We start from the raw sequence: 24,703 nt of genomic DNA, 5'->3' as shown, positions 1-24,703 counted from the left end.
TTTCCTCCTATTGTGTCATTGTATCTATCTGTGTGCCATTTGCAACCCCTATTTAATGTACAGCCCTGCATAATATGTTGGGGCTATATAAATACAGTTATTTGATAATAATAAGGATTTTCATTTGCAAATTTCCATTTTTGGAAAATTTGGTTTAGAATGTAAAAATAAAAAATGTAGAAAAAAAAAAAAAAAAGCTCGACCTTTGCTTGAAGAGTGGATTCCTAGTTCTGTCTCAGCTCCCCTCCCTTCTACTTTGTAATTCTCCTTTTCTGTAGATTCCAGAAGGCCTTGCATAAATGGACCATTACGCATGTGCATGCCTGCCAGTGATGACCTGCACACTTCCATTTTTCGTGGCTCCCAGTAAAGTTTCACAAGAAATGTGCAGAAGAGCATGGCAAGCATTGGTCAAAGAATGGCACATGTGCAGGAGTGCTGAGGAGTCGGTGGGGGGGTCACCTCCTGCTGGGTGCCATTGATGTCAGAAAAAAAGATGGCGGAACTCAGCGGTGATCCCATAGAATTTGATATGGATCACTTAAAGGTATCAAATTTAGAAATCACATAGGGCATGTGAAAAAAGGACAGGATTATTTTAGGAAGACATTCACAATGCACATTGACAATTATTTTAATTGTACCACATCTCTCATTGCATTGCATTGCATTTTGGTATAAATGTATAACAGAGAAGCATTCACTATTCAATACAAACAACTGCCAAATAAAAATGGTCTTTAGGTGCCTATATTTATAGAGTTTTGGGGTTCACAAGAATGTTTTGTTAACTTGAAAAAAAAGTGACTTGTAAAACTTGAGGTTAAGCAGCCAAAACAAAAAGTCCCCCAAGGGGCAAAGTTATAAAATAGCAAATACTGCGTGGGAAAAGCACCAGTCGACTAAGAGCCCAAGTCAGAGCTCTGGCATAACCTCCACACCCCACAATGCAATGCTGGTGGCCTTCCATTGGTCTCTAATCCATGCAACGCCCAATGCATTGTTGGATGCAGGGGGCATCCCAGAGCACTCATATAGGGCTGCCAATATGAAGGTATATGCAGGGGCCTTATTGTGTCTGCTTTATGAAGACCATTTCTTTAATCTTAGTCAAAAACTAAATGACGTTTTCTGATTGGTTGACTTCATGTATCTAAATACTATTCTTGCATTATAATAATGAAAAATGCTGAGGGAAATACAAGGACCCAACATTGCTGACCTCCCCTGGCTGATACTCTGGCTTTAATATATTTACTGATCCAGAATAAGCATGCACAAAAATGAAGTCAGAACATCTCATTCTAGTTCATGGAGTAGGGGTATTGTAGCTATCAGATCCACATGCCAGCCATGGAACTAGCATTTTTATACAGACGAGGTTAGCAATGGCTGCAGAAATACTGCTCCCATTCTAAATATTTAAAGAAAAGTGCTTTTAAGTAAAACATAACCAGTTAATTGCCTCTCCCTGAACTGACCTGACTGCTGGCTACATGCCTTTTAGAAACAGTCATCGCTCACTCAACAAGCCTGACTGCGTTACATGCAGGAGTATGAAGAATGCACACAGCCCATGAGGGGTTAATGCCGTCCCCTCTGACAAGTCTGCTTCTGGACGTATATGGAAAATACAGAGGGGCCGCAAAAAGAAAAACCTCCATATGTTTATACAATAGAGAATTGGGGGGTGCCATCACCCCAGACTTACTGTGCAATGGGAACGAAGCCACAGGAAGCGGCCGCATGGAGTGGGGTCCACCCCTCGTTGTCCTGCTGGTTGACGCTTGCTCCATTTTCCACCAGAAACTGAACCATGTCCAAATTATCATCAATACAAGCCTAGGGGGTAGTGAAAGGAGAAAAAGTGACCAAAGTGGCTTTGAAAAACGTGCACAAGACACAATACAAATAATCTCAGACACAACTAGGGAAAGGTATGGGGGGGAGAAAAGTGTCTGGTAGAACATTTTAGTTAAATAGTAAGAAATGGCAGGGGGGTGAGGAATGCAAAGAGAGGAGAAAGATCTGAAGTCTTCCAGCTGAGAAGACAGTGATTATAGAAGGGGACACTTCCTTCTAGATGTGATGATACCCAATATGGACAGAGGTGCCAGTATGGGGGCCTAGCCCTGCTGGGGGGCACGTGCTGCAAGATTTGGGTGCTGCATAATAAATGGGGTGTATAGGATACAGGAGGGGGACAATCCCAGAATTATAATATCACCAGCTGATGTGAATGTTCCTATGGACCATCAGATAATATGGGAAGCAATGGGGTCATGGTGGGAACTTTTCTGCAACGTGGAAAGTTTATGGGATAATTTGGTAACACCATGGTGTCTACATCTGGTGATCATCCTGCCAGTCCTATGATTGCACCATAAAAAGTGATCAGATTTGACACAACCAATCAAATAGATCATCCTACGTGGGGGGCCAAAGATAGGCAATCTAGACCCAATAGGGGAAACGATTGTCATTCTGGGACTGTTAGTTCTCCAAAGGAGCAGCAAAGGGTTGCAGGACATTTTGGGTCTTGTAGTTCTCCTAGGCTTGCTGTACATTGCAGGATCTGATTGTTCTGAATTAATCGGACCCCTGAACAATGGATCCCCTAACATAGAACGATCCCTAGTGTAACACAGCATGCCCAGACCTACCACTGACCCAGTGGGCATATACCGATACTATTTGTGCCCCCTCACCCTGCAGGGACCCCAGGATGGCAGCCATGACCCTGAGAATACCTGGTGCAGCGCTGTCAGTCCATCCACATTGGTGCCATTGATCGGGGCTCCGGCCGCCAGCAGCTCCCGAACCTCCTCCCGGTCTCCGGCCGAACAGGCGGCCATAAAGACGGCTCCTTGGGCGAACCGGACCCGGGGGGGTCGGCGGGAGGAACCTTGCGGTACACATCGTTCCGTCTCCCAAAGCGCCCATTTTTTCAGCTGCTCTACTCTCTTCTCCTTAGCCGAGTTCGAGCGGCCACGATCATCCGCCGCCATCTTCCGAGTCCTGCCCGGGGACAGGCGGGAGGAGGGGACCGGGAGAGGCCAGGAGAGGGAGGGAGGCAGGCGGGAGGAGAGGCCGGGGGAGGAGATGGAGGCAGCAGGGAGATTGGGGAGGAGGGAGCTGTCACTGCAGGATGCTCTGACAGGATTACTGACACCTCTGTATAGGACCAAGTATGGGCCGTATAGGCCCCGGAACACATGGATTATTTACCCTGTGCCCCACAGTGAGGGATGCCCCCATAGTAACTGACACCTGGCCTGGTGACAACCGAGAAGGGATTTCCTTATACTTCCTTAATGACTGTGACACCTGTCCTGGTGACAAATTAAAAAGTAATTTCCTCCTCACTGACCATGACACTAATCCTCATGGCAACCAAGAAGAAATTTCCTCTTCTTTAATGACTGTGACACTTGTCCTGGTGACAAATTAAAAAGGAATTTCCTTCTCATTGGCCATGGCAACCAAGAAGGGATTTCCTTATACTTCCCAAGTGACTATGACACCTGTCCTGGTGACAGCTAGGAAGGAATTTCCTCCTCAGTGACCATAACACCTGTCGCCATGGCAACCAAGAAGGAATTTCCTTATACTTCCCTAGTGACTATGACACCTGTCCTGGTGACAACTATATATATATTTATATATATATATATATATTTATATATAAAGCAATTTTCTTTTCCCAGTGACTGTGACACCTGTACTGGTGACACATGTTGCCATGGCAACCAAGAAGTTTTCCTTTCCTTGCTTGCTTAAATACTGTGACATTCGCCCTGGTACCAACTAAAAAGTAATTTCCTCCTCACTGACCATGATACTAATCCTCATGGCAACCAAGAAGAAATTTCCTCTTCCGTAATGAGTGTGACACCTGTCCTGGTGACAACTAAAAAGGGATTTCCTCCTCACTGACCATGACACCTGTCACCATGGCAACCAAGAAGGGATTTCCTTATACTTCCTTAGAGACTGTCACACCTGTCCTGGTGACAACTAAAAAGGGATTTCCTCCTCACTGACCATGACACCTGTCACCATGGCAACCAAGAAGGGATTTCCTTATACTTCCTTAGAGACTGTCACACCTGTCCTGGTGACAACTAAAAAGGGATTTCCTCCTCATTGACCATGACACCTGTCACCATGGCAACCAAGAAGGGTTTTCCTTATACTTCCACAGAGACTGTGACACCTGTCCTGGTGACAACGAAATAATTTCCGCCTCAGAGGCAATGATACCTGTACCCAATACCCAACCAATCCTCATGGTAACCAAAAAGGAATTTATTTATTCTTCCTTAGTGACTGTGACACCTGTTTTTGTGAAAAATAAAAGGAATTTCCTCCTCAGTGACCATGAAGCCAATCCTCATGGTAGCTAAGTAGGAATTTCCTTAAATTTCCTTTCTTGGTGACAACTATCTAGGAAGAATTTCCTCTTCCTTAGTGACTAAGACACCTGTCCCTATGGTAACCAAGAATACATTTCTTCTTACTTCCTTAGTGACTTAGTGACTGAAAAGGAACAGGGAATACAAGGTATTGTTTGGTTTTGCTTTGTAGCTCTATTCAATCTTCGTAAATTGTCACCATAGCAAGAGTTGAAGGAAACCCACCAATCGGGACATATGTTCTTCTGGAAATTGTTGTTCACTTTGGAGAGATTTCTTCTTATTCCCTGTACAAGGCAGGAAGAAAAGTCTCTCCAACTCATGCTGCAATATAAGCTGACCATGGTCATCATCATCCTCAATTATTCCTACATGAAAAGATTTCATGTTACAGTTCATGGAACTGTGCGCAGTGTTAGAACACGCATTGACGCACGTTTAGCCGCACACTGATCTGCATTGCTTTAGAAGCCGATTTATTTGAGGGGGGTGATTGGGTACAAATCAGAATGAATGGCACCATATATTAGAAGCATGCATTACTGTGCACTTCAGTAATGCAACAGAACCTACCACTGACCTTTAATAAACCCAACACCCCCCTTTCCCCTTGCAACCTTCATGAAAAAATACACCTTTGTTCCAGAGATTGTCACTGTATAGCCATTCTGTTACCACTTCCATTCATTCCTATGGCTGCTCTGTACCCCTCTGGAGATCAGCCAAGGAAAGGAGCTGCAATGCACTTGTTTTGGCTGCTGCCATCTTACGGCATATTTCTGCCAGGGCATCCTTCATTTCCAAATTCTAATGTTAGGAGGTATGGAGAAATTCGGACTCTAGTGAGAGGAAATCTTCGGTTGACTTATGGTAAGGCCGCATCATATAAGACGCTACACATTGCATTAGGGTAGCGCATTCATTTAAAGGGGCTGCCCAATGCAGCTCACCCCTTTTTTTTTTTTTTGCAAAGACCTTACATGCAGTGCAGTGAGCATTGGGCAATTTGCCATCCCAACCACCGGCATAGACTTAAATTGCAACCACTGTTTGCAACAGTTTTAGGCATTCTGAAAGACTGGAAAGAACATAGTTCTTGGACAAGCTTTGCAAACACTCGCACAAGTACACATGGCAGAAAAAGCTTAGCTGTTACCACCTGTTACCATTCCTGGGCACCATGTGGATGCCTATAAGTACCCAGGAGCTCTAAGCGCCTTGATTTCTATTCACCAGTCTCTCTGTTGCATGGTAATACAAATATATGAATACAGGGGCACCCATTATATTCATCATGGACCACCTCATATTATTTTCTGGTGCCACATAGGTAAGAGGCTCCCATGCTGATATTAGGATTTTATCCATGTCTGATGAAAAACCTTTTCAGTAACATTATAATGAATAGATCTTTCACACAGAATAATCTACATCAGATAGTTGGGAGAAGAGCTGGAAACAGATCACACGGTTTGGCTGCACACAGAGCAATATAAAAGAATTCATATTAGGTGCTCTCATGTTGGCGATGGAGGAGGGTGTCTAGTAATTTAAAGTGAACCTGTCATTCTGCATACCTGATGAGGATGTGAGGATGAACAGTAGTGGTGTCATTTTTAAAAGCTTTTCCCTGGGAACAATCTTGAATAGTCTGCACAAAAGGAGCAATGGTCATCAGCTGCAGGCTGGAGGGAGCATTTAGTTAGTCTCTCCTCCAGTGAACAATGTGCAGGATTGTGGATACATTCTGGTCACAAGGTGAGGGAGTCTGTAAATGTGATGGTTTTAAAGCAATGTAAACATGTCAGATAATTGACACTTAGGCAAACAGTGGTGCTTGTCCCGAGCAAAACTCTGACATTACTATTATTATTGTTAATATTATTTATAATAATAATAAACAGTATTTATATAGAACCCACATATTATGCAGTGCTGTACAATAAATAGGGGTTGCAAAGAACAGACAGTGACACAGATGGAGGTGAAGACCCTGCCCAGAAAAGCTTACAATCTAGGAGGTGGAGGCAATAACACACAATAGGATGGGAGATATGTAGTGGTAGTAAGTAGTGAGGGTTTGGGAGACAGAAGATGTGTAGGCAAGTTTGAAAAAATGGGTCTTAAGGACTCTTTTAAATGAACACAAAGTGGGAGCAAGCGGAACAGGACGAGGAAGACCATTGCAGAGAGTCGTGGAAGCTCTTGTGCAACTGTTGTGCACTCCTATGTCCTATGAGTGCAGCTTGCTCCCCTCCCTTCTCTATAGAACAGAATGCTTGTTTGTTTATCTGTCACTTGAAATGATCATGAATGTACTGCGCTCCCAACCATTCTTATCAGCAGATTTGATGATGTCACAGTTGCAATGCTCACTGTTTACTTTGCTGGAGGATGTGACAAGAGGAAAAAAAAAACATCTGCATCTACCAAGATGGCCACCTTTGCACAAAGGCACATGCTGGATATGGCATTGTAAATCATTATTGGGGAATAATCATCTGCAGACAAGACCAAGGACAATACAGGAGGCTTTTGTCTCCCTGCTTGCTGTTTTTGAGCACAGCTTCAAAAGTTTATATAATCTTTACTTTTCATATTTCACTGGCACGCAACCTACCGCAGAGTCCTCCCATGGCGCTACCAACAAGAAGTCAGCTCAGTGCAAGAAAATGTTCCTTCAGCATCAAAACATTCTATATATGTTAGTCCATGAAAATATTCAAAACCTGCATACATTTCAGGGACCTCAGAGTACCGATAACCGATAAAGATGAAATGAATTATCTAATCTGTATATTTCTTTTACAGAATATTGGTTTTGTCAAGAAACTTATCTGCATTTGTCTCAGACTGATAAGTGTGGATTTTTCTATTCTGCGCCTCTGTTGTCTCAGTTCTTAGGCCAGCATATAGCTGTCTCCAGGATCTGTCAGTGCCGGGAATCTTTTAAAATCCACTGATCATGTGTGCCATCACCGTGTCAGAGAACAGAAAATGATAAATGCATGGAAATTTCCATTTCCAATCCTGAAATATTTTATGTGCTGCTGTGCCTGGAGCTGCATGGCCTTAGCTACAAAAACATCCCAGCCAGGTCCCATTTCTACTCAACCTATATCTTGCAGCCCCATTTATCACTCTGATAGATGAGCATAATATATTGGACGATAGGGACGCCATGTATATGGGTAATCTATAGGAATGAATGGAATAGCGGCGGTAACATGTAGTAGGAACAGAATTCAAAAAGTTTGCATAGGAAAGGCTGTGGTACACCAGGCAAGGCCACACAGGGAAGGTCTAAATGGAAGGGAAGTTGAATACTTTGCCATGTGGGGTTCTCTCAGGAGGTGGGAGAATAATTAAAGGACAACTTTACTAAAATTATGTTTGTACTTTAACCTTTAAAGTTATTTTCTTACAAAATATATCAAATAAAAACTACAGGAACCTGGAGCAAATTGAAATCTGAATGGCTGCTGTTGGTTCTTGCATTTTCTACTGCTTTTATAAAGGTAATAAGGGGAAATATCCACTGACACAAGTTCAAAGCCAGCACCTGGCCCAAATAAGTCAAGTACATTATACCTGAATCATATTAAGATGCTCTCTGAATGGTCTCTCTGATTCTCTCTGAGTTCACTGCTTCTAATCAAAAAACAAGGGTGGAGCTTTGAAGAGACACTTTAGGGCCTGTGCTGATAGGCTTGGGTCCATAGCATCAGTCTGGAATCAGTATGGGCATTGCTAGAAAGTCAAAAAGGGTTTAAAAGTACATAGACTAGTCATAGACCTAATTATTGTAATAAACAGTCCAGCATAGTATGGACTTTTTGTCAGGAGAATTTTCATACCCAGCAAAGGGTTTAAAAGAATGTTATTTATGAAGTGTAGGGGGTCTATAGTGTTTTAGGCTTTTCTCAGCATACAGGGTGCCTAAAATCAGCAGCATATAATGTATGGCCCAGCATATAAAGTACAGGGGTCAGGTGTATGCAACATACAGAGTATGGATATATGTAAACTATAGGATGCAGGGGTTAGAAATAGATACAGAAGTAAACTCACACCACTCACATCACTTTTCTCTCTTCTCTTTTGAACCACTGTTTATGGCTACCCTTCCTTCTGGAATCAAAGCTGTAACCAGCAGCAATGGTGTGAGGACCTGCAGCACCATTGCCTTAGGTGCAAAGTACTAGCAATCATTCTAAGATCATTTAGAAATAAATATGTATGTGCAACCTGTGGTTCTCTTTTTAAGCTGAATTTGACCTGTATGTAGAGCCTGCTGGAAACAAACAAAAGCCCTCCAACACAGGTCCTTATACTAAAAGTTCAGATGGCTTCTAATATACCTACCACTCATTTACAGCAACCTGAAAAACTAAATAGTTCTCAGGGACAAATAGTTCCAGAAGCTGTTCAAGTGTATCAGAGCACAATGGCTAATACAATCTGTTTACAAACTGCCAATCTGACTGCAGTCTGATATCAGCTAGGTCGGAAACAAAGAGCAGGAATTGAGCATAATATGTCTGGTAAATTATTTTCTACACAGCAGGACCTGCCAACCTGTTTGTTATGAAGCACTCACTTTCTTCATTATTTTTGTGAAGGTTTAATTTAAGGCAAAATTGTATCCTAGGATTTAGTCTCCAGTGCCCTAGGGACACACATAGCACAGGTTGAGAAACCTAGCAGAACAATTACATCTCTTTATTAGAACTCGCATGGCATTGTGTGGGTTTAGGGTAACTATAGGATACTTGAAAAGGATAAAGCAATTGTTGCATCTCTGGAATGGCAACTTAAAGGTCTCTGTGGTCTTCGTTTATTATGATAATACAAACTCTAATTTTTAGCAAAATTATTAACTACTACTTGTATTCAGGCAGCATCATGGATACGTGGTTAGAATTCTTGCAGTAGGGTGGCTTTTCCAAGCAGTTATAAAAATATCAAAATGCATTTATGTATAGGTGGACTTTTGTCTGGAGGAGTGGACAGGCCAGGTGCATTTGTATTTAGGCTACCCTAGGAATTGCCAGCTTGTAATGCTTGGCCTCTATGATTGGAAATCCAACGAATATAAGAGGTCAGCTAGGAAGGTAAGGGCTACACGATGCTCAATATCCTCAAGCCAGAAAATAAGACTGACTATCTGACTTGCTGCAGTTTCTAATACACATTGTGAGCTATTCATATCATGTAGTAAAATCAGAGTAAGTTCAAGAATGTTGAGGAGTCAGTACAACTGTACAACTGTGCAAGACTAAAGGTAAGGCTGGAGTTCAGCTTTCAGGGCATGGTAGGAGGCTACTTCACCAGAATGTAAATATATAGTTTAATGAACCCCTATTTCCCAATATACTACTCAGTCAAAAAAGAAGCTGTAATACACAATAGTGGTGTCACCCTTTAGGCTATATAGTGTGGAAGGCTTTTTTGGAATCACAAAAGTGATTCTGTTTAGCAATGGAAACAGTTCAGATATACAAGCTATTGTTTTATGAGCCTGTGTAAAATGGGTTGTGTTTGTTTCAAGTGGGCTTTGCATTCTGACATGTCAATTGGAGTGAGAAACCCACTCGAAGAAGGTAAAATACACCTATCAAAATCTTGAATAATCAGAAACTGATGCCATTGACACAAGTGCAGAGACCATCAAAATTTAGACAGACCACTGCACAGATACTAGGTGGTCAGACACTACAACGCAGGAACGAATCAACCTATATATAATATTCTTACACTGAATATAAAAGTAGGGTGACACAGCTTCATACGAAAGAAATGTATTGGCAATCTCTTCTCTTATATCCTTGTATTGATGGAAAAGACATAGTAAGCATACGGACATATATATCAAGGTTAATATCATAGTTTTTTCTAGAGGCTGCCATGCAGAAGGCACCTAGTAAAAGTAGATAGAGGGTCTGGTGAACGTTCAGTCATTGCTCCACAACAGTTTTCCGCCGAGGTTGCTAGGGGTTCCTTTGAACAATGAGCAATTTGTGCCTCTCAGACTAAAAAATGATTGGTGTCAGTTACATTGATCTATCTGTAAGGGTGACATTCCTTCTGTTGGTGTACCAAGAAAAGTTTAAAAGTTATTAGTACAAGCAAAGGCTGTGGGGGTTATGTCAGAGACATACATCAGTGCAGTTTTCTGTGAATGTATCCTTTTAACTGCAGTTATTATCTTTATTTCTGCAAAACAGTCTCCAATTTTATCAACTGAAGAAAGTTTTTAGACAGATTGTGGTGTGGAAAAAGTCCTCATCTCAACTACACAAACTTTAACAAATGTCAGCAACCTAATATGTCCTTAAGGCACTAAGAAAAGTACAAGTTGTCCCAATAAAAAAGCATCTGTGAACATTTTTCACAAATATTTATTCTTAGCGTCTGACATTTAGGATGCTGGAAATTGGATGTAAATGTTGTATTTTCCTGACTGATCCCTGGCCTCTTTGGATCTTCCATGTTTGAGAGCTTTGGATTTATTTCTATCCAATCAAGTTGTTTGCTTGCACTTAGGATTTAGTTTTGCGATAGTCCACATGCTTTTCTGATGTTTTATGATCAAATAATGATTTGTCATCAATATTAGAAAATGGAAACTGAATGCTCTAATATAAATGTTCATACTAAGTTGCACTTACTCTTACATAGTATGTGAAGCCAAAACTTGGATGTTGGCTACTGTGGGGAAGGGTTAGGCCCTCTTTTTACTTTTGTATCTTTCTGGTCCTAGTGACAATTTTTACAGAAAGAGGAAATCCAAAATAGTGGAGTTGGCATTAGCAATAGCCTAGCAATTCTGGCTTTCCCCTGTGGGGACTAAATAAATGTCACGTCATCCCGGCCCAGCCAATGAAGATGGCCAATGATCAGGAAGGGGCAGAGAAGAATGGAGACGACGGTGACACAATTTGAGCACCTGCTAGGGCTTTGGCCATATTGTTAAAGTTACTCAACTCTATTATTAGAAAAAACATTACCCTGGATGTAATGTGGGAAATGGTAGCTTTACTGGGGCTTCCATGATGGGTCTGTCCCAAACGGCAGTCTAAAGGAAGGTTCAGGATTTCCAACCATCTTGATTGGCCAGCCCAATATGATATAACTCTTATGAGTGCACACAGGAATTAATTTATTCCATTAGATGCTGAGATCATACACTAAGGGGTACCTATGCTTTCAAGTATTAAGGTAAGAATCATTTATTGCAGCAGAGACACAAGGGGAAAAAATAATAATAAAATAAGAGTTAAATTTTTACCTAAAGTTATATGTATTCATTTTCTTTAAAGGAGCCTTAGACCAGCGGTCGGCAACCTTTCGGACCTCACGGATCACTAGATTCATAATTTTAAATCCCGCGGACCATTAAATATATATGGTATAATATACATTTTTTTATACATTTGTAAAATAATGATCTTTCTAATGGTGTCTGACGAGGACAGTGAAGGCTCTGATTCATTGATCAGCACACAGTTAAGTGAGGTATTACTATTATCATAAGTTGCATTATCTGTGGTATTAATAAAAGAAATGCAAAATATTTGTTTGATTTTTCTCACTCATTATGGGTTTTTTTATTCAAATCTAAGACCAAACAAGAAATGATAGTTATCTAAGTCAACTATTTAATGCCATTACATATAACAGTTAAAGAAAATACATAGTTAAGGGCATACTCACCTAAAAGAGCATCTGAGAAATAAACAAATAAAATATTCAGATGAGAATCAGTATTCATGGGGCGATTGTTGTAATGGTGGAAGCAATACTGAAGCGTACGGCTCAGCAACGGTTGCCTCATACAACTTAACACTACACTGAAGTAAGACTGTGCCTCCCCCCTTAAAGTAAAAAAATCTCTAACTTGTACTGTTTGTGATTCAATAAAACTCATTGAAGTAACTGTGTAATATTAATCACAGTCCATGTCTCCCCTAGTACCAGATTACCATGCATATTTATGCATTTCAAAACAAGAATATTTGCATAGTGTAACAAAATATATTTTCTAGGCCCCTGCCGAGTCTGGGCTAAAATTTTTATCCCATCTTATGTGGACTGCACACTCCAAAGACAGAATTCTCTATAAGACCGAAAACTCCAGCATGCAGTGGGATATTTTCATTAGAGACTGTGAAATTCTAAGAAGGTGCAAAGCCAAAAGTCTCAGTCGACTGGGATCAGACAAATATAGGTTTGGAAGGTAAAGGAGTTCCAAAAGTAAATGTAACTGCGCTGGCAGTGTATTTGCAATTCTTCCACTTTTACATGCGTCTAGTTCCACAAGGAAACCAGCAGCTGCTTTCTCTTTATGTATTTTTTGTTATGTAGTAGATCATGGTTAAACAAAAGCACAAAGACATAAGAAACATACTTAAGATATGTAATGTGCCCTCTAGTGTCTGTAATAGATAATAAAATTAGCATTATCACTGTAACACCCTTGTGACAATATTGTCCTCACTTGTTATGTGAGGTAGGCAATGCTTCCAAACGTTAAAAAGCAACACAAGCAAAGGCCCCTCCTTACCTCCTTTTGTGCTGAATAAAATAGGTGTTTATTTTCTTATTGGAGTTTTTTTTTTAATTGGGAAAATGTCTCCCCATTCCTCCAATTGCCTTGGGGTATAGTGGAGGCATTGTAGTCATGAAAAAATCCACCTTCTTCCTGCTGTAGACTTCCTCTTGTACACTGGCCAATAGGATGGACCACAACATAGCTAATAGAACAGTGCATGTGGGAATGGGTCAGAATAACACAACTGGGAGGTGTTGTAAATTTCAGATTGGAGATCCAGGGTTTTAGGAATCAAAGCATGAATGCACATTTTTAAGGACAGCACTCTTTGTGTTTTTTAAATTATAAATAAATAATGAGAAGCATTCATTAAAACAAACCTGTGGCTTGCCAGTGCAGTGAATTACAGAAGTGGAAATAAGTATGGTTACTGACCTGGCTATGCATACTAGTGGGTTGGAGTTCAGCCTTAAGAGGCAAGGTACCTGGGAGTTATAAGAATGTATCAAATCAGTAAATAACATTTTAAAAGCACGCGTAATTGGCTATTATGTTCTGCAGCCCTGTCTCACATACCTAAATGGCAAAGAGTCATAGTAAATCAGAACAAGTGTTCTCTTATATCTTATACAAATACTTATTACTGTTCCATTAAGCACATGAGATGTAAATAAAAAAAAAACAAATAAGATTTCACCTTTACCACTCCCTGTGAGCCTGCTACAGGGCTCAAAGCCAAGACAGCCTAGCAAAAAAAAAAAAAAAAAGAACACGGAACTTGCCAGAGCCACGCCAGTCAAGGTCTTTGCTGCCAAAAGGCCGGCTAGGTGCCCTGTCTGCACCTGCTATGTGCTTTTATTGATTTGCCTTTTAGCACAAAACCTGAGAGCTAATATACAGCTGGATAACCAATCAAACTGTGTAGTATGTATTTGTAGGCATTGTTCACTTGGTCAGTGATACCATGGGACAACACTGGCTGTCTCAGCTAGCTATCAGAGTAAATGACAACAATCCAACCTAAAAGGAATCATTTTGAAAAATAACATTTTTATATGCTTTAATATTGCATAAAGCAGAAGGAAGGTCAATATAAGGCATTTTTACTTAAATCTAGGCCAGCGGTCGCCAACTGGTGGTCCGCGTCTCTGGCCGGTGTGGTCATGCCATGTCATGGGAGAGTGGGTATGACGCCCCATGGGCATGCGCAGCCCAGAGTCTATCGATTTAGTGGTCTGTGAGGTCCAAAAGGTTGGCGACCACTGCTCTAGGCATTAACATTTAACAGCAGACTCTTCCTTTAGCACGCACTGGAATCTTTCAGAAAGGAAAGCAAGAGAAACACACCGGTAGTTAGAACATCATTTTCATTAATTTTTAAATGAAGCAGTTAAAAAAAAAAAAAAAAAAAAAAAAAAAAAAGCACAGTCTAATTGACTACAACGTTAGCAATGACAGCATACACCCCCCCGATGCATGTCACATTCTCAATGTTTGCACAATTACAACTTTTTCAAAGGGCTTGCAAGACATTTATTGGATCCCAGCTTTTCTTTGGTTTCCGCAAATAAAAATTCCATTGTATAGCACCCATAGAAAGCAGGGGCTGGCCTACCTTACACAGATTTGTGATCAATCCTCCTGACGCTAGGATTATATAACGCAAGTGTTACAATAAGCAGGAACTGTCTGTATTTTATCTGGTGCAGATTAGAAACAGGAATGCAATTTTTTTTACAGTAAACCCCATGACTCTACCTTTAAAGTGGACCTATTAGCACAAAAGAAAGGTCTGATGTTTACTGATGCCCAACCCCTTTATTGCCAAGTGTTAAAAATTACCTGTAATAGAAAAAAAATTGTATACCAACTCTCCTCCAGCACCCACAGAGCACAGATGAGGTGAAGTCATCCTCCTGGGGATAATTGAGGCATGCAAAATACTAAATCTCACTGGCACTGCCCTAAAGTGTCTTCATGCAAGATTTGGAGTACCCTACATTTCCAAGAATCTCATCAGAGGATAATTCCTTCACATCCTGCTCCACGGAAGCTACAGGAAAGGCAGGCGTAAGATCCATTCACATTTACAGGTCTTTTATAAGTGTATTTACAGCATTTTATCAAGGGAGAGGGGCATCAAGGTAAATGGTGGACCTTGCATGCGGTACAAATTCCGCTTTAAGGTGTACCTTAACCCAAAAGTTAGGGAGGTATACTATTAAAAATATTTTTGAATAGAGAAAAAATTAATTTAAACCTTGTTCCAATGACAAAAGTCTAACGTGTGTACGCAGCCTTATGATCATTTGGCAGGTTTTGTGTTGTGTCCTCATTGAAGAGGTTTGGATCCCTTCCTGTCTAAGGCATAGGTTGTCTAAATAGCAGGCCGAAGAAAACCTCACCAACAAAAAATTAAGCACAGGTTTTAACCCTTCCCTGCAATATACAAAACATTTTCTTGTCTGGAACACCTCTAACACTATTGCTGGGACATACAAGTAAAACATTACTTCCTACAATGCTAGACAAATGTAAAGACCTAGATTTTTAGTCACATAATCTTTGATTAAGGATATAAGCTTGTCAGAGGTTGGATACAACACTTAGGAGTACACTCCACTGAGTTGTTAGGACTAAAATACCTGTAGTAGAAAAAACAAACATACAGACTCCTACTGCTTATCCTTCTGCAAAATGCAAGTTACATGGCTGTTGCTGGTTTCAATCTTTCAAGTCACTGATCCAGAAAAAAACTCCCTACATTGTACGCCACATGTGCCATGCAGAGTAGAGATCAGCTCTATGAGCAGCACTGCCACATATAGAGCCAGCCACAGGCACAATGTAACTTTTGTACATACACAGCAGTTATATCGTCAGTGGACATCCAATAACCAGCGAGGATTGCTGTGGACCCAGAAGTCTGCCGTTAACTTGGCAATGAAGATAGAGGTTTTATTAGACACAGCAGTGACAGATTCCTAGACCTGTCATCACGTTAGGGTGTCTGAATACTGGTATGCCTGTGCCATAATTACTTGTTAGTAGCACTCAAAGAAAACTAGTTACTGACATTTTGTATAGAATACCAGTATTTGAGCTTTGCAACTTTTTAATTCAAAGTCACAAAGGGCCTGGAGGAGAGGGGATCCAGGCTAAGTGTGTTTGTTTTTTTTTTTTTTTTTAAATGCAAAACCTTGAAAAAATAAATAAATAAGTAAAAGTGTGAGGCACCGCCCCCTAATTCTTAATCTCCTAGGCGGTCATGAATGAATGGGAGCACAAAGCCTCCCAGGATACCTACGTCAGGCATCCCGGGAGGCTCTTGGGTGCTCCTTCAGCGCATGGCCAAGCATCTCGGGCATGCGCAGAAGCCTTTTTGCGCAAAAAGAAAAATTTGCCGATCTCACGCATGAGCAGTGAGATCAGCAATTTTATTTTGTCATCCTACATCACCCAATCTTGCGCCTGGGTGATGTAGGAAGATGAAGAAGAGAAGATGGCGGCGCCCACAGCGTCGGCTCTGGGATGATGCGTGATCCGATGCAGGACACCCCCAGAGCGATCAGACTGCCCTGTGGGATTAAAGGTAAGTGTATTTTTTTTTTTTGTCAGCTGCAGATCAGTGATACTGTCTTAAATACTGAAAGTGACAAGAACACATCTGGGCTTACTTTTAGTTATGATTTGGGGATGTTTCCAGTTTATACATAATATACAACCTAAAATTTAAATAACAGAACATGGTTTGGACATCCAACAGAACAAACATGCCATTTTGTAACCACAAGAGCTTTGGTATTCCGTACATACTACAGGTCAAGTACTACTGTTTTATGTCAGCCAGTTTTTAGTGTACAACCACTAGTGCAGCCCCGTGGGATTCAATAAGCTTTTATTATAGTGTCAACACCTGAAACACAGGAGAAATGACAGCTGAAATGATGGGTTGTGATTGGCAACTTCTCCACACTACTCTTTAATAAAAGGTAAAGTTGGTTTATTAAGTAAGGTAGTGCACATAAAGCAAAGTTTACATCTTATTTTATCAATTCTGTCTGATTGTTTGCCATTGCTGCCTTACTAGATAAGCCTATACGCATTGAATACAACACAAAAAAAACCAAAAAAAAACTGTACAAGCCATTTTGCATATATCCCAAGCACACAGTAAGGCATATTTGTAAAGCAGTGAATGAGACTTACCAAATGTTAACTGATAGAGAATCTATCATAAAAAAAAAAAAAAAAAAAAAAAAAAAAAAAAAAAAAAAAGATATAAGACTTACCCATAGTATGTGGAAACATCAGATTCACTGCTTTATAAATAGGACCCTATGAGAAAATTCTCACACTGAAGTGCTTACAATAACAAACTTTGAGAAACTTCAGTTCCAGTCTAATTTATTTTCTAGAATGTCAGAAAATAACCTCTCTCCACTGCTTGTACACAGGATATGAAGAGAGGGACACTGCATCATTAGAACACCAACTAGCACGTGAAACACCCCACAGTTGCTGCAGATGACGTCACATGCCCAGTTTCAGCACAAGCTCTGGTGTCTCAGCACACACCAGTTATGCAGAGAGTTCTTAGAGGAGGAAAACCCTCTTCACAACGTGATATATGAAAAAATACATAGGAAGAAATAGCTTTCAGCATGGAAAGAGGGTGCAGGGGGGAGTAGGGCTAATAACCTGTACAATCACACACAATTTTATTTGCTGGCATGAGCCCTGCACTTGGCGGGACAACTCTGGATGCAAAAGATATGGGTGCCAGATGGGCTGCATAACGAGCTATTCCCTCCTTAGGCTCTGACGGGAATAATGCAAGGTGACCTCACTGTCCATCAGGCCAATGGAGGCTACTCCCATGTAGGATATTGGGGAAGCCTAAGGGGTAAACATGGAGAAGAGAGTCAGATCAGTGAATCCTGGTTAGTTCCTCCACTATCTTTATCAAGTCATCAACAGTTGTCTCTCTCTTCATGCCGCTACCATCGTCGATCTGCAAAATAGGAAAAACATAATTTAGACGATGGACATAAAACATACAGTGATAGCGGTATGAATGTAAATAAAACATACCTGTAGGTTTGCTACAACTTCCTGCATCTTAGACCTGCTGATGTCCAAGAAACTCTCAATCAGATCACCATCTATAAACCCTGTTGCAGCTTCAGTTTTCCTCTCTGTGTGAAACGATCTCCAGGTGACAAATGATTAAGGATAATGACTTACACAAAGAACACACCTTGGATTGAGGATTAAAGAATATTGTAGACCTTATACTTCAAACAGAGACAAGTCAGTTGCAAATGATGTGAGGCTTACAGCTAACTCTACAGTTGCACATTTGCTTAGGAACACTTTTACATCCCCTACAGGAAGTGGGCCAGTTATGCCCAACAAACTCCTGACAGGCATTGTCAAACATCTAGAAGTGCTCATGGGAAATGCAGGCTAAAGATAAATTTGAGTGGTTTCCTTTGTCACAATTACCTGTACTAAGGAATCTTTGTTAGACAGCCACAATTAAGATCTTTTTTTATCTTATTTTTTTGAAATATGGCAGCCTAGCGACTTAGGACTAAAAGGATAAACACAAATCCACAGTATTCACAGCAATACAGATGTTGTTTTTTATAAAGGATATAATGAGTGCTCTATTTTGCCTACACTCTTGATTACTTTATTGAGCCTATTTTGAACATCAAGCAGAAGATTGTACCAGCTCTCAGATACCGATGTCACAAGACCTAAGATACAAAAAGTTAAAAAAGAATTATTATACACATAATAAACCATTCATATCAAGAAGTAGTGAGCCAAACTCACCAATCATTCCATTAACGGTTCCAAAAAGTACAGAGCCCTGTGTCGGTGGGGATGTCTCCCCAAGATTCTGCATCACCAGGGAACCATGACAAAAGACATTTACAAATTCTCCCAGATGGAACAGCCCAACTTCCTGTAGATGCTGTCGTTCTTCATCTGTTGTGGCAGCACTAGAAATTGGAAGGAAAAAAAAAATTGTAATGCCCACCATTATATATTGTTATAGGACATTTATAGCTCTATGTATAATATTTTACATTCTCTATACTAGGTGAAATATGTTTTAGGCATACTTCTAATGGTTTTAAAATTGAAATGGGAACAGCTGTAGAATGTTTAAAAACTGCAAGTACTTTTTTTGGCAAAGCAACCCTTTTGCCAGAGCAAAAATTTAAATAAATCACGGAGGCTCAGAGGTTAGCACTCTGGCCTTTGCAGGGCTAGGTTCCAGGTTAGACTTTCAGCCAGGAGACTATTTGCATGGAGTTTTCAGGTTCTCCCTGTGATTGCGTGGGTTTCCTTTGGGTACTCCGGTTTTCTCCAACATTCCAAAAACAAGAAGTTGGGTTAATTGGCTTCCCCCCAAAATTGACCTTAGACTGTGGTAGTGATATATGACTATGGTGCGGACATTAGATTGTAACCCCAACTAGTGACATGGATTTAGACTTTGTAAAGCACTGCGTAATATGTTGGCGCTATATAAATGCTGTGTAATAGTAGGATTTTTCAATATACTTGGGTATTTCTGGACTGCTGAATCCAGAAATGACATCAGTTTTATTGAATTGGCTCTAGTTCTTGTGAAACGGGAATCAGAATTGACAATTTTACCAACAACAAATGTTACCACAGCATATTATCAATCTTTATTTACACCAATGTTTCGCATTTTATGTATTATTATTTTCATGAAACTTTCATTTGCCTTTTTATTCATACATTTTCTTTTTTTACAGAAATATGAGTTGTTCAGGAAGAAGTTGTTTAAATGACTAAACATTACAGAATTTGTGAAACAAGCATATCTTGCATATTTTGGTTTTAAAATGGGGGACCAAGATAAGTATTGGGCTCCCCCATATGGTATGCAAAACTTGTGGAGAGTGTGTACGTCACTGGAAAAAGGGTGAATTGAAACGTTTGAAATTTGGTGTACCTATGGGTATGGCAAGAGCCCAAAAATCATCATGATGACTTTTTTTTGTGCTGTGAATGTAAAATATTTCAATCGTTACAAGAAAAACAAGTAGGAGTACCCTGATTTGGAATCACCAGGACGACCAGTGCCGCATGGTGCTGATGTTCCCATACCAGTGTTCACTACACTCCCTGAAATTCCTGTATGAGACATGGAGGATATACAGGGTTTGGAGTGTAATCCAGGAGTTAGCAGTGGAAGTGAATATGAAGGAAGTGTTTCATGAAACCAGCAGTTCTCCCAGTAAGAGCTCAACGATTTAATACGTGACCCAAGTCTGTCAAAACAAGCATCTGAACTTTTAGCATCCAGGCTAAAAGAAAAGAACTGTCAGACTAGAAGGTAAAATAACGCCTTATATTACGAGAGGTGACACTCCTACCTTATTTCAGTGAAGATTGAGACTTTGTGTACTGTTGTAACCTGGACTACTAGCCCATATGGGAGTACCAGAATACCGAGCAGAAGACTGGCGGCTTTTCATAGACAGTTCCACTAGAAGTTTGAAATCTGTTTTACTGCATAATGGCAACTGCTATGCATCAATTCCAATTGGTCACTCAACAAAACTTAAAGAAGAATATGAAAATATCAAAATGGTCTTACAAAATCATGCTATCATGAACACCAATGGTCCATATGTGTTGATTTAAAAATGGTGAACTTCCTACTTGGACAGCAAAGTGGATACACAAAGTATCCATGTTTCATCTGCTTGTGGGATAGTAGAGCAAAGCAGGATCACTGGAAAAAAGCGACATGGCCTCCAAGGGAAAACAAGAAAAAAGGTTCAGCGATCATCATTAACGAGCCAATGTTTGGCAAAGAAAAAATCATTCTCCCTCCACTACACATAAAGTTGGGATTAATGAAGCAATTTGTTAGAGCTCTGAACAAGGGAGGTGATTGCTTCAAATACATTTGTAGATTCTTCCCTGGATTGAGTACTGAAAAATTAAAAGCAGGAATCTTTGATGGACCCCAGATTCGGAAACTGATAAATGATTCAAATTTCACAAGTTACATGACTGATACTGAAGCTTTTGCTTGGCACAGCCGTGTCATGGTTGTCAAGAATTCTTGGGTAACCATAAAGCACAAAATTATGAAGAACTAGTACAAAACTTGCTCTTAAACTTTAAAAAAATATGGGTGGTAATATGAACCTTTATAAAGGTACACTATCTCCATAGCTATTTGCAAAAAATTTCAGAAAGCCTTGGCGATTTTTACTAGGGACAAGGAAAGAGGTTCCATCAAGATATAAAGGTGATGAAAGAAAGGTATCAGGGCAGATGGGATAGACACATGATGGCAGACTGCTGGAGCCTTCAACATGATTGTCCTGATTATCAGCATAAAAGGAAATCATATAAACAGAGTTTTTCAATTACTTCTTTGTGATTAGTTCTGTAAATATACTGAATATAGGATATATTGACATTAAGTATTTTAAAAATTTGATTTTGTATATGAAGGCAGGTTTAATTTTACTTAATTTTCATGTTTCATTAGTTTTCTATAAGGTTATTACTGAGGTCATTATTTCAAAAACTAAAGCCAGTTTAGCATAACCAATACCATATTTGGAATCTGTGCATCAAACATAACCTAAAATGACTTTAATCTGTTTGGCAAGAAAATGTTTTGTTGACCAGTGTAATGAATCAGGGGAATACCCAACTATTCAATAGTTCTGTGGTTACTCCCCTAAAGGGCTTTACTCCATGTTATTTAAAAGCTCTAGGTTTGTGGAATAGAATGTCCCCTCCTGCATAAATTCATTTCACCTGACTTCCCCTTAGGTCACTAGAGGTTTCAGTAGCAATGTAAAGGTCAGAGAAAGGAATTACTGAAAAAAGCAGGGGAGATGTTTTTCAAAGTGCTAGAACGCATTGGATAGCTTTTGCAGTTATAGGTCCTTAAGATTTAACACACAATTCACAGGATCAGTATAACTTATTACCCATAGCAAAAAATCCAAAATAAAAAAGGAGATGACTACTCATTTTAGGATAGGAGGAGGAACCAAGTATATCATTGGTTGCCCTCCTACCCCGGTTCCCAGTTGTGCATCCTGATTCACTGATTTTTAGTACATATATTTATGTGAAAGAAAACACACCCTCTGGTCGTTAGTAGGTTCTAAAATGAATTAAAACACAAATGATACCCCTATATCCCTATTTACTTAAAATAAAGCCAAAGAAGTCATGTGTGAAAACTAAATACACTGCATAAACGGACAGGTTGTAGAACCACCTAAACCAAAACTGATGACGTTATGTTAGCAATTTTTTAAAATAATTAAATCTACTAGCCGATCAAATCCCTAAGGCTCTTGGGATATGTGTTCCTTGTTACCTGTCTTTCTGGCATACAAATAAATTAAATGCATTTTCTGCTCCTAGGAAATTGTCGTCATCCAGAATCTCCACTGCACTCATCCAATTGGGATTAAAATCTCGTGCAATCTGTAACAATACAAAAGAGAGGGTCAGATGTGTGTGGACAGAAGCGCTAATGAATTTGTACACATTTTATAATTCTCTTCGAATATTTTTCTCCACAAGACATTTAAATTACCAACCTCTTCAAAGTTTCCTTCCATTGGCTTGTAAGCTAACAGCAGCACTGAACGCATCAAGTCTCCAACCAGGATGAAATCGCCCTTCGTTTTCAAATACAAAGCCATAATATTGTTGTAGTGGTTGCATTCAGTACGCAGTTCCTTTTCTGCGGTCCATTCGTACAGGCGAACCTAGGTGTACAAGGCAGTTGTAACTTCAAATTTCTAATTTTTATAAAACATTTTTGTCCTCGCATTACCATATCTGTTTTTCAACTTAAGACCCATCTGTGTACTGCAAAAAGCAAATCATCTCACTTCTCAGGCTCTAGTCCAAATCTATGGAAATACTACACAGACAAATTTAACCAATATGTAACAACCAAGAGTCAAAAGTTAATATACACCCTTTCAAGCTAAACTAGGGCTCTTACTGCCTACATAGAGGGGTATGGTCCACAAGGGGAAAGAAAATACCCTTCTGCCTTAGTTAAGCGTCAACCCCTCCTGGAAGAAAGGTCTATATATCTCAAAGGCATGCTGTGTCCATCAGGGAATGTTTGGAGAAACCTTTAAGGAAACCTGTCTTATCCCTGTTCTTTTTACTATGTACACCCTATCACTACACTGCAAAATATAATACAATCTAGAAATACCAACATGTATACACCCTGCATGCAATATCAAGGAAAAGAAAAGCACTTCTGTTTCCTGTTCATAGTGCTTGCGTAGATCAGACCCATTCAGCTTTATTCAACAGTAAAGATCATAGGTGCAACACCTTTTTCGGTCAGAAGTAACATAGGGTTTTTGTTAGTTAACCCTGCCCCTTTTTTTTAAGAATATGTAAAAGAAAGGTTTAAAAGAGGAATGTAAAGGCAAATTTGAATGCCTGTATTATGTTAAAAATGGCTAAATCAACCTGCCAGGTTTGATTTATTTTATGATTTCCCCCAAACTCAAAGGGCTGTAGAACATGTTGATGCCCATGATGATTACTTGCATTGCATCCTCAAATGTCATTGCATCCTGAAATGTCAATTGTCCATTACCGTGCTATTCATGCTGGCCAGCAGCTTCCCATTAAATTCCACCATAGAGTACACAGCCCCCTTCACTTCTTTTTCAGCGACCGTCTGAAGTTTCCCTAGACAAAGCACAAACTTTATGAGCAGTTTAAAGATTTACAACTCAATGTTTGCCTTGATTTTCAAATCTGCAAACTGGAAAATCATACCTGGTATCTGACATAATAAAATATGCAATGAATATCTTTCTCTAATATGTAGAACTTGCAACTCCCATTTTCTATAGGAAATTACTGTATTGCTTACCATCACTGTATTGGAAAACCACAATTCTCCCTTGTTTTGGTTCTGCCTCATCTGGATATACCATGGCTGTACCTACTACAAAGTAAGTGCTGGGATCCTTCCCCAGTTTACAAGACACCAAGCTGAGGGTGTATTCATTCTGCAGGAACTGGTGAGTGTGCAAAACTAAAAGAGAGAAAAATGAGCAAAACATGATTTTTCAGTTTATGTGATGCCTCTTTTTGTGGGTGTGATTAACAAGCGTTTTTTTTTTTTACCTTCAAAAGTGTGTTGGTCTATGATAAGGAGATTGTGAACTTCAATTTCTTCTCCAAATGAAGTTTCATGGGGGGAGGTGCTTCCTGAGAACAACTTACTGCTGCTCACACTGGAAGACAATGCCTGTGGGATTCAAGACATAGGCATGTGAGGGTCTTCCTTAATGTTCAAAGTCTACTACCCCAACCACAGCAACTTAAAACACAATTGGCCAATAGGATGAATGCAGTTAGGGAGCATGGAGGAATTTGAGACAAACTGGGATCTCATGGTGAGCCACGTCTTCTCATTAAACATCATTATTTTGTATCTGACTAATTAGATGCATATAATGTATGCTGCTCCTTCTCAAGGTTCCATCAACCTTCTTGCATGCTATCCTTATTACCAAATAAGTTCCAAAAATCTCATAATATAAAGTTAATAGCTCAGAACTAGATAACCTAAGGGAAGAAAAATCACACTTGCAGTGGATCTTTTCTTGCCTTGGTCATTTTTTTATAGATTATAAATCAAAAATGTCTTTTC

The 24,703-nt window shown here is 39.9% G+C and overlaps 2 protein-coding genes across 2 annotated transcripts in view; both read right to left on the bottom strand.

The window, feature by feature from the left end:
• Positions 1-3,059, bottom strand: part of LOC140337924 (protein phosphatase 1 regulatory subunit 12A-like) — a 29,641-nt gene extending 26,582 nt beyond the window's left edge. The window contains exons 1-2 of the mRNA XM_072421797.1: positions 2,751-3,059; positions 1,712-1,842 (exon numbers count right to left, since the gene is read on the bottom strand). Of these exons, the coding sequence (XP_072277898.1) occupies positions 1,712-1,842; positions 2,751-3,008 (389 nt within the window). The 5' untranslated portion in view covers positions 3,009-3,059. The remainder of the gene's footprint in view (positions 1-1,711; positions 1,843-2,750) is intronic.
• Positions 3,060-17,359: 14,300 nt separating this feature from the next.
• Positions 17,360-24,703, bottom strand: part of DDB1 (damage specific DNA binding protein 1) — a 21,624-nt gene continuing 14,280 nt past the window's right edge. The window contains exons 16-24 of the mRNA XM_072421533.1: positions 24,175-24,308; positions 23,918-24,082; positions 23,636-23,730; positions 22,605-22,775; positions 22,379-22,488; positions 18,814-18,983; positions 18,632-18,734; positions 18,064-18,187; positions 17,360-17,983 (exon numbers count right to left, since the gene is read on the bottom strand). Of these exons, the coding sequence (XP_072277634.1) occupies positions 17,900-17,983; positions 18,064-18,187; positions 18,632-18,734; positions 18,814-18,983; positions 22,379-22,488; positions 22,605-22,775; positions 23,636-23,730; positions 23,918-24,082; positions 24,175-24,308 (1,156 nt within the window). The 3' untranslated portion in view covers positions 17,360-17,899. The remainder of the gene's footprint in view (positions 17,984-18,063; positions 18,188-18,631; positions 18,735-18,813; positions 18,984-22,378; positions 22,489-22,604; positions 22,776-23,635; positions 23,731-23,917; positions 24,083-24,174; positions 24,309-24,703) is intronic.

This window comes from Pyxicephalus adspersus, chromosome 9 (genome assembly GCF_032062135.1).
Source record: "Pyxicephalus adspersus chromosome 9, UCB_Pads_2.0, whole genome shotgun sequence".
NCBI classification, from domain to species: Eukaryota; Metazoa; Chordata; class Amphibia; order Anura; family Pyxicephalidae; genus Pyxicephalus; species Pyxicephalus adspersus.
The sequence above is the reverse complement of the archived record's forward strand: the minus strand, read 5'-3'. Positions and strand labels throughout refer to the sequence as shown.